Here is a 9,113-nt window from a genome sequence, read left to right on the forward strand (position 1 = left end):
TTCCAGTTTCTTTTAATACCCGGTTCCAGTTCTTCAGAAGACTGGTTCCTAAGGTTACTATGAAAAAGCTGCAAATACTATCAGGAACCGTTTCCTAATAGTAATTCAATGGTAAAGTTAACGGTAGAGATGGGCATATCGGGTTTTTTTTTGTAATATCTGGAACCGGTTCCGGGTACGCACCGGGTCCGGGTAGGAACCGGGTACGCACCGGGTCCGGGTAGGAACCGGGTACAAACCTATTTTATTTATAAAATGTGGAACTGGGTCGGAACCTACGGGTTTTTGAACCCGGAACCGGTTCTACTATTAGCCAGGTAGGAACCGGGACCGGTTCCACCAGGTGAGGTATGGAACTGGTTATTATGCCCATCTCTAGTTTCATAAGTGACAAATTAATTAGCAGTCCTATCTTAATTTTTATAAGCTTATATGTTTGTTCGTATCGAATCTATTTATATATTATGCGTGTATGTAAAAAGCAAGTCATATATCAAATTTGAAAAAGTAGCGAGTTTGAGCGAGTTCAAATTTTAGCTCATCATCATCATACTCAGTAATTTCCATCAATAGCAAAGCTAAAGTAGGGTTTGATGATGGTAAGATGTAGATAACTTTACATCTACCCTGTAGGAATAGAGAGACTGCTTCTACTGAGACCCCCGGCTCGATAGTAGTTTTTCATCAAGCCTTGAACATAAGGCACACTTAGCAATCGGAACAAAGGCCGATTGGTGCATGTACCCTTTTGTCTTTCGGCTATCAACACCACCACATGGTGGATGATTAACAGTCCGCCGCTTTTAACGTTATTTTCAAAAGTTAGTAAAATAACGTTAAAATTAGTGCAATTTCACTTTTGCACCCTCGAGGGCCCACACACATATATATATATATAATATGCACACGTCGCAAGCGGGGTGTAAAGCTGGCTTGCTCGAGTTTAAAGATAATCTCACTAATTGCTTTAAAGACCAATTTTTAATGGCTATTAGTTATAACCCAAACAAAACAGTAATCAAATCTAAATCTTTATAAGCCTACATGTTGACTTGTGGTGTATCTATTAATAGATTGTACATGCATGTAAAAAATGATACTTTATATTCAAAAATTGAAAAACTTAACGAGGTGAGACGAACTCAAACTTTATCATGTATACATTTTGAAACATAGTATAACATATGCGCGTGATCTGCGTGGCATGATCTGCGTGAGACAGATATAAAAGGTCACGAAGTGCTTTTTACAAAAAAACATCCCCTAAATTTTTTTTTTTTTTTTTTGGTACTAATTTAAGATAAACAACTGGCCGAGTTACATCAATATCGCAGGTAAATTTTTAAACAATCTTTCAACCTGAACGAAAAAAACAATTACTATTCCCATATCCATTTTTAGAGTGGAGTTAATTGCTCGGATGGTCCCTGTGGTTTTCACGTTTAGTCCCCAACTTTTGAAAATAGTATGTATGCTCCCTATGGTTTGTCATTTTGTTACTCGGATAGTCCCCCAACATTTACTCTGGGGACTATCCGAGTAACAAAATGACAAACCATAGGGAGCATACCTGCTATTTTCAAACTAACTGACATCTACTCAGGGACTATCCGAGTAACAAAATGACAAACCATAGGGAGCATACCTGCTATTTTCAAAAGGTGGGGACTAAACGTGAAAAAACTTGAAACCACAGGGACCATCCGAGCAATTAACTCTCCATTTTTATAAAAGTTGTGTCAGTGAATTAGATAATTAAGTTTACCAACCACATAATCTTTTTTAAACTTTAACCATGGTTTGAAACCAAACATTCAAACAAGTTAGATCAGGAAATGGTCCCTTCAAATTGGTTAAGAGTGGTGCCAACTAGTAGCTGTGGTGCCAGATAACTGTCAGGACCACTTGAAATGGTTTTTAAGGCGGTTCAAACAGGCTGAGCCGTAAACAGGCAAAACGAACAGCTCAATGCCGACAGTCAAGAACCATAAGGATCAAACACTTTGATATGGTAAACACAGCAGTCAAGAATCATAAGAACCATCTTTCTTTTGAAATTAATAGAACATCCAAAAACAAAGTACACTTGCCACAAAAACACGAGCGCTAAACAAAGAGCGTCTTCAAAACACGAATGACAATAGTAGTTCAAAACTGTTTCTGGTCAAACCTAAACGTTTCTATGGCATGAACTAAGCCTGGGACTTCTTTGACTTTCCACTGGTTGCCAGTTGAGATTCCGCCTGCAACAAAATTAACAAAGAACCGTTTTATATTCTTACAGGCCATCTTAAACAAACCCGAACAAAATTAATATTATGAAAAGGGTAAAGATGAGACAAAGGTAATCAAAACTGGATTCGAGTAATCACTTTTTTATTAATAACATTCGGTGGTATTATTATTCCCTAAATACACAACATAATATAAAGGCAAATTGGAAAATAATAATCCCATCTTTCTGAAATTGGCCGATAATAATCTCAAGTCAGTTATTAGCCAATAATAATCCGACCTCGTCCATTTTTTTTGTAAAATCGTCCGCCGTTAAAATAACTTAACAAAGTTAAGTGTTTTTTGGAATTAAAAACCGATGTTTTAGGGCTTTTGATCAGAACGAGGATACGATTCGATTGATGTAAAACTTATCTCGAAATACTGCCCCGAACCCACGAAAACGGTGCTTCAATTCGGGTGTTTAACTTCCAATTAACAAAATTCAAGCCATTTCAAACACAATTTCAAGGTAAGTTTTACATCAATCGACTCGTATCCTCGTTCTGATCAAAAGCCCTAAAACATCGGTTTGTAATTCGAAAAAACACTTAACTCCGTTAAGCTTATTTTAACGGCAGACTATTTTACAAAAAAAATTGGACGAGGTCGGATTATTATTGGCTAACAACTGGCTTGGGATTATTATTTCAGAAAGATAGGATTATTATTTTCCAATTTGCCTAATATAAATTGCCTGGTGTTCCGTTTTAAACGAAGAAATGAAAAAATGGTGTGAAGTAGGATTTTTGTTATTAACTAGCTATGTGGGCCCATAAACGAAACATCAATCAATACGTTTCATTTGGTGTTTCGTATATGGGCCCACATAACTATAACACTATTGTTAATAACATTATTATTCGTAATATATAAAAAAAGACTATATTATTACTTTAATAACAAAAACAAGCAATTAAAGCACTCTGAAAATGTGAAAATCAGACGAAGAAGGTTATCGGATTACCTCTTTTTTCACAGGCTCTTCCTTTTCAGACAAAGTCAACTCAATGTGGCAAGGAGATGACATGTAGGCTGTAAAATAAATATTCAACCAGTTAAAATGTATCTTTAGTAATAATGCAACCTAAATTCCTCACAAAGACTTACGGTTGATTCTTCCGTGAGCTCGGTATGTTCTACGCCTTTGTTTCTGAGCTTGGTTTACTTGAATATGAGAAATGAAAAGTGCATCAACATCCAAGCCTTTAACCTTCATTCAAAACCAAAAATCTTAAATAATAATTCTTATGTTTAGAATTTAATGTGGAAATTCGGATAATTAATAAATTTGTAAATTTAAGTTATATTTTATCCCAAATGGTTTCACATGAGTAAAATCAAAAAGTTTAGCCGCAGCCAATAAAAATCACCTACTAAATCGACTAAAATTCCTCACGTCACAAAATAAATGACCAAGCATTAAAATACATATATTAAGATGCATTTAATCAAATGCAGTTCTTGATTTAAAAAATTACATATAAAACTAGGGCTGCAAACGAACCAAACTTTCGCCGAACAGTTCGTGTGAACCGTTTGGCGGGAAGTTCGTTTGTGTTCGTTCGTTTACTAAACAAACGAACACGAACAAGAAATTTGGTTCGTTTAGTTAAATGAACAAACATGAACAAAGGTCGTGTTCGTTCGTTTATGTTCGTGAACGTTCGGTAACGTGTTCGTTTGTGTTTGATACTTCATTAGTGTTTTAGTTTTTATATTTATTAAATACTTCAAAATTCCGACAAATTAAAGGTCTAATAAGTGTCGGTGTATTATATATTCTGTTCATGAACGATTGTTTGTGTTCGTTTGTTTCCATTTGTGTTCATGAACATTAGCTTGTGCACATTTGTGTTCGTCAACATTCGTTGCCTAAAATTAACAAACAAACACAAACGAACATGAACAAGTTCATTTCTTTAACAAACGAACACGAACATAAAATCTCGTTCAATAAGTGTTCGTGAACGGTCCGCGAACACATATATTTCTTAACAAACGAACACGAACAAGGTCTTGTTCGTGTTCGTTCGGTTCATTTGCAGCCCTAGAGATCATAAAACCATAGCGCATTTAAGATACCAAGTAATTTGAAAAAAAAAATAAGAATAAAATGAACAAACTAGTAAAAGGACTTTACAAATGCATACATTTATTTCGATTAGAAAAAAGCAAAATGACTTTAAAAATTAACATACCTCAGCATTGCTTTCAGCATTTTTGAGTAAATCCAAAATGAATTTAGCTGACTTGGCAGGCCACCGACCTTGACCATTAGAGTGCCTATTTTTGGCCTGAGCTGTACGCCCAACACCCCTACAAAAACGGGTAAACGGAATGGCCTGCTTGTGGGCCAAAACATCCTCCAGATATCTTTTTGCCTTGATCAACGGCAACTTCCTTATGGCATGTGCGGTTTCTCTTGTATTCTACAACAACGTAAACAATTTTTTACAACTTAATTTAAATTAATAACGGTATCAAACTTTTATCGGGTAGTTGATAGAAGGAGAGCTCATAGGCACAAAACAACAAGCACTTGCTTTTTACGAGTTCATTGCATCTTAAAAGCTGCGGAAAAGATATATGTAAGTGTAGCCATACTGGTGGTTGTAAAAGTCGCTAGTAGGGGTGCAAACGAGCCAAGCGGCTCGCGAGCTACTTGAGCTCGGCTCGAGAAAAAGCTCGAAACGAGCCGAGCCTTATCGAGCCCGAGCCGAGCTTGAGCCTCAAAACAAAGCTCGTTTGGTTGTCGAGCCCGAGCTCGAGCTTTGCATGTGAAGCTCGTTAGGCTCGTCGAGCCTTAGTGTAAACGAGTCGAGCTGAGCTTATTTAAACTTGTTTACAAGCCGACCTCGAACCTAAAAATAAGCTTATTTAGTAAACGAGCCCGAGCCCGAGCTTCACTTATCGAGCTTGCGAGCCTAAAAAGTCTATTATTTATATTATTTTTATTTAAGATACTAATTAATAGATAATAAACGAGCCGAGCTCGAGCTTGAGAAAATACAAACTAGTCGAGCTCGAGCTTTGAAAACGAAGCTCGAATCGAGCCGAGCTCGAGCCCGAGCTCTTATAAGTTAATCGAGCTCGAGCTCGAGCCTGGTTGAGCTCGGGCTCGGCTCGGCTCGGCTCGTTTGCACCCCTAGTCGCTAGGCGCTCCCTAGTCGGTCGACATGGGAGTTGAGAGTACTCGGTCTAAGCGGAGAGTACCCGGGGAGTACTCGGACATCTTAAATTATAAAGAAATTAGTTTTCGGAAATTAAATATATCTTAAATAACATAGATTTACTAATATTTATAACAAAATACGTGAAAATGATCTTCATTCTTTAATATGACAGGCGTAGAAATTATGTTTTATTTTTTTTTGAAGTCAAACTCGGCCCAAGTTAACCTAATAGATCCGATTATGTCCGATTTTGACATGGGAGTTGAGAGTACTCGGTCTAGGCGGAGAGTACCCGGGGAGTACTCGGACATCTTAAATTATAAAGAAACTAGTTTTCGGAAATTAAATATATCTTAAATAACATAGATTTACTAATATTTATAACAAAATACTTGAAAATGATATTCATTCTTTAATATGACAGGCGTAGAAATTATGTTTTATTTTTTTTTAAGTCAAACTCGGCCCAAGTTAACCTAATAGATCCGATTATGTCCGATTTTGCCCGCGATTTATCAACTCGGAGTCATTAGGCGGAGTTGAAGAAAGTCGCCTCGGCAGCCTGCCTTGTAGCGACTACTCGGGGAGTAATCGGCCTTGGAGACCTTGTTTTACAACCATGGCCCATACAACTAAATACATTTGGAAACTTGAAAGACAAGGAAAACGTACTTTAAAGTGACATCTGAGATCGGAACCCCTAGCTTTGCAGGCTGTAAAAAAGAGACCCAATATTGAAGAGAACGTCCAAATAGATCACAGTCAAAAATAAATATATTTCATATATATCTTGAGAAAGTATATTTAAAAACAATGTGTACTTATTACCAGAAAAAACAAGTGTTACACAACTAAACTTCTCTTTGTAAACTTTAATCATTTGAAGCTAAATAGTTAATACGGTAAATTATCGGATATGATATTTGAGATATCAGATATCGCGGTGGAATATCCGTGATTTCAACATCATACTGAATTTTTATATTTGGCAATTTAACACTACAAACTAACAATTCAGTATGCTTTCCTACCATTAACAAATTAACTATTGTACTAAGTAGGAACGGATGAAGACTTAAAACACTAACATTTAACACTAATAGCAACAATAAGAAGAAAAACACAATGGTAGAACTAAATAGAAAGATACCGATATCGGGAAAATCGGTAATATATCAGTCAAATATCAGTCCAAATATCGGTCAAATATCAGTCGATATCGCTGATATTATTGGTACCGATACTCTGACCAATATCTTGCACTTATATCTCAGCAGGGGACCGATAGCTGATATATCACTGAAATATCATTGGTTTAAAAAAGTGGGAAGCGCACAAAAGCGATGAGGCCTAAAACCGATTTTTAAAAAGCGAAGCGCAAAAGCGGTGAGCTATTCGTACGCGAAGCGCAAAGTGATTATATAATTTATTTTATATATCCCATAAGTGTTTAGCATCCAATACCTATGATATAGCTATAATTAAGCTTTATATATGTTTTAAAATGAAAAAAAAAACATAAATGTACAGCATAAAAAGCCTGCTGTACAACACTCAGAAGCATAGAAACATCACATGTACAAAAAGCTCGGCCCTCAGCTGCGCCTTATGTCGATTTTCCCCCTAAAAAGCGCGCCTCAGCTGCGCTTCTTGTACACCCAGCGCCTTATGTCACACAAGGCGATCTACTTTGCGCCTAGGTGCGCTTCGCGCTTAATCGCGCTTAAGGCGCGCTTTTTTAAACCAAGGAAATATCGGGATATTAACTACATAGATTTGAATCTGACTGAATACCTCCAAATTCAACCATTTAAAACTTAAAAATAACCAAAATAAATAATCATTTAAAATTAATATTTTAGAAAGTATTTCAAATAAAATAGTGATGTGCCTCAGCATCAGTAAGACGGTTATTAGACTACAATTGTAAGGTCTAATCTACGTTTTCTACATAGAAAAAAAAAACGATTAACAGCAACAGGAACCTTCAAAAAACACCCTAACAACTTATCAAACACGAATCGAATATGTAATAAAACCCTAAATCGAAATAAATACTGTAAGAAACAAAGATCGAGAGACATATACTTACATTTTGTAGGATTATCAGGCTCCTTCGAGTATTTCACCTGAAATATTCACAACAGAATCAGTTAGATATTATTGCCGATTATCGGATTAGCACAGAAAGAGATAAAACGTACCATTGCTGCGGCTGCTTATGCTTCAATGGAGTTACTGCAGGATATGGTGTCTGAACTCTGAAAGCTTTGAAGCGAACCCTAGGTTTTCTAATATAATGATGGTGGATCGTTGTGTTGGGCCTGTTTTTTTTTATTGGGTCATTGTTATTTGTGGGCTTTTCTATTTCTTTTTTACTTTATATTTATTTTTAGAGTGATAAGTGATAACTAATAAAGTAAGATACTTTAAAATACGGATATGATATGATAATTTGCCAATCATATTTTGCCACGTCAATTCGCTTCTCCACTTCTTATTTTGCACTCAAACGGGGTTCTCCGGTATATAGTCGTTGAATATCATTCTAACGGTTGAAAAATGCATTCCCTCGTTCAGTGACTACTCCCGACTATTTTGGTTTACCGCAAGACAATTGGGGTTGGTGGCGGTGTAACCACGCGATGAGCGGTCACCGCCAGCCTTCCCCGAAGAACACCCCGTACACCATAAGCATGATACTAAAATATAGATATGACAGGTGTTTAAAAAAAATGTAATGAGTTGGTCATTATTACTATAAACTATATTACATATCAGATACATCTGAACTTACAAGTAAATGAAATATTAAATTGTTAGTAATGAAGAGTTATAAATTACAAACAACAATCATACCTTAAATTTCCTACAAATAGCATTGGTAGGGTCTGAGGATGGTGAAATGTAGGCAAACCATACATCTATATACATTCACAAGCAAAGTCCACCTAAAGTTTAAAGGAAAACTAAGCCTCTACCACATACCTAAGACCCCAATGTACCCTCTCTTAAAAGCCATTAACCTAAATGATACACCTCTAGAAACCTCTATCCTATACCATGTTAGAGTTGTCCCCGATAACTCACAAAAAAATTGGACCTTGGGCGACAAAAAGAATTGAGCCCAAAATTGTGGTTAAGTGAAAATGAATTAAAAAAAATAAATAAAATCTTAGTGGTGGAGCCAAGACTTTAACTTGATACATCTACATTATCTTAAGATGGTTTTTTCACTCCACCACCAACATTTTTTTGCATAACAAATGGATACATATACTAAGTATATAATTTAATAAAATATATATATAAAAGCTTAAAAAACCTTTCGGACCCTTTGAAAATTTGAGCCTTGTGGGACGGCACGGGTTAGCCAGCGCAGGAGCCAGCCCTGTACCATATCCCCATAGAGGTGCAACTCTAGCAAATCTTGTCTAATCTACGCATCCCACGTCATTTTGGGCCTTACATTTACTCCTCCTCTCTTTCCACACTGCTCTATCCGCTCTAACCGTAGTAAGAACTTAGAGATATTGTCGCCCTTGGGTGTTCCTCGAGGCGAACCCTTGGATTCCTAAGTACGGTTCAACCTTGATAACTCACGCATACATGTCACATACATACATCTTGAGTTTCATCATTCAATAATCGGCCATGTGTGGC

At 36.5% G+C, this 9,113-nt stretch overlaps 1 protein-coding gene across 1 annotated transcript; it reads right to left on the reverse strand.

Annotated features, from left to right (window-relative positions):
- Window positions 1-2,027: 2,027 nt before the first annotated feature.
- LOC110871608 (60S ribosomal protein L17-2) lies at window positions 2,028-7,763 on the reverse strand. Its single transcript, XM_022120307.2, has 7 exons — window positions 7,655-7,763; window positions 7,543-7,579; window positions 6,123-6,163; window positions 4,476-4,706; window positions 3,385-3,487; window positions 3,242-3,309; window positions 2,028-2,243 (listed from the first exon to the last, which is right to left on the reverse strand). The coding sequence occupies exons 1-7, from the start codon at window positions 7,655-7,657 to the stop codon at window positions 2,193-2,195; spliced, it is 534 nt and encodes a 177-aa protein (XP_021975999.1). The 5' UTR covers window positions 7,658-7,763; the 3' UTR covers window positions 2,028-2,192.
- Between the last annotated feature and the right edge of the window lie 1,350 nt (window positions 7,764-9,113).

The sequence above is a fragment of the Helianthus annuus genome, chromosome 8, assembly GCF_002127325.2.
Source record: "Helianthus annuus cultivar XRQ/B chromosome 8, HanXRQr2.0-SUNRISE, whole genome shotgun sequence".
Lineage (NCBI taxonomy): Eukaryota > Viridiplantae > Streptophyta > Magnoliopsida > Asterales > Asteraceae > Helianthus > Helianthus annuus.

What these genes read in the sequence shown, in the direction of transcription:
- LOC110871608 (XM_022120307.2), bottom strand. An exon ending in AGCTCACGGAAGAATCAACC is followed by an intron (nt 3,310 to 3,384) that starts GTAAGTCTTTGT and finishes TTTATTTTACAG; the next exon opens with CCTACATGTCATCTCCTTGC. An exon ending in AAGAGCCTGTGAAAAAAGAG is followed by an intron (nt 2,244 to 3,241) that starts GTAATCCGATAA and finishes ATTTTGTTGCAG; the next exon opens with GCGGAATCTCAACTGGCAAC.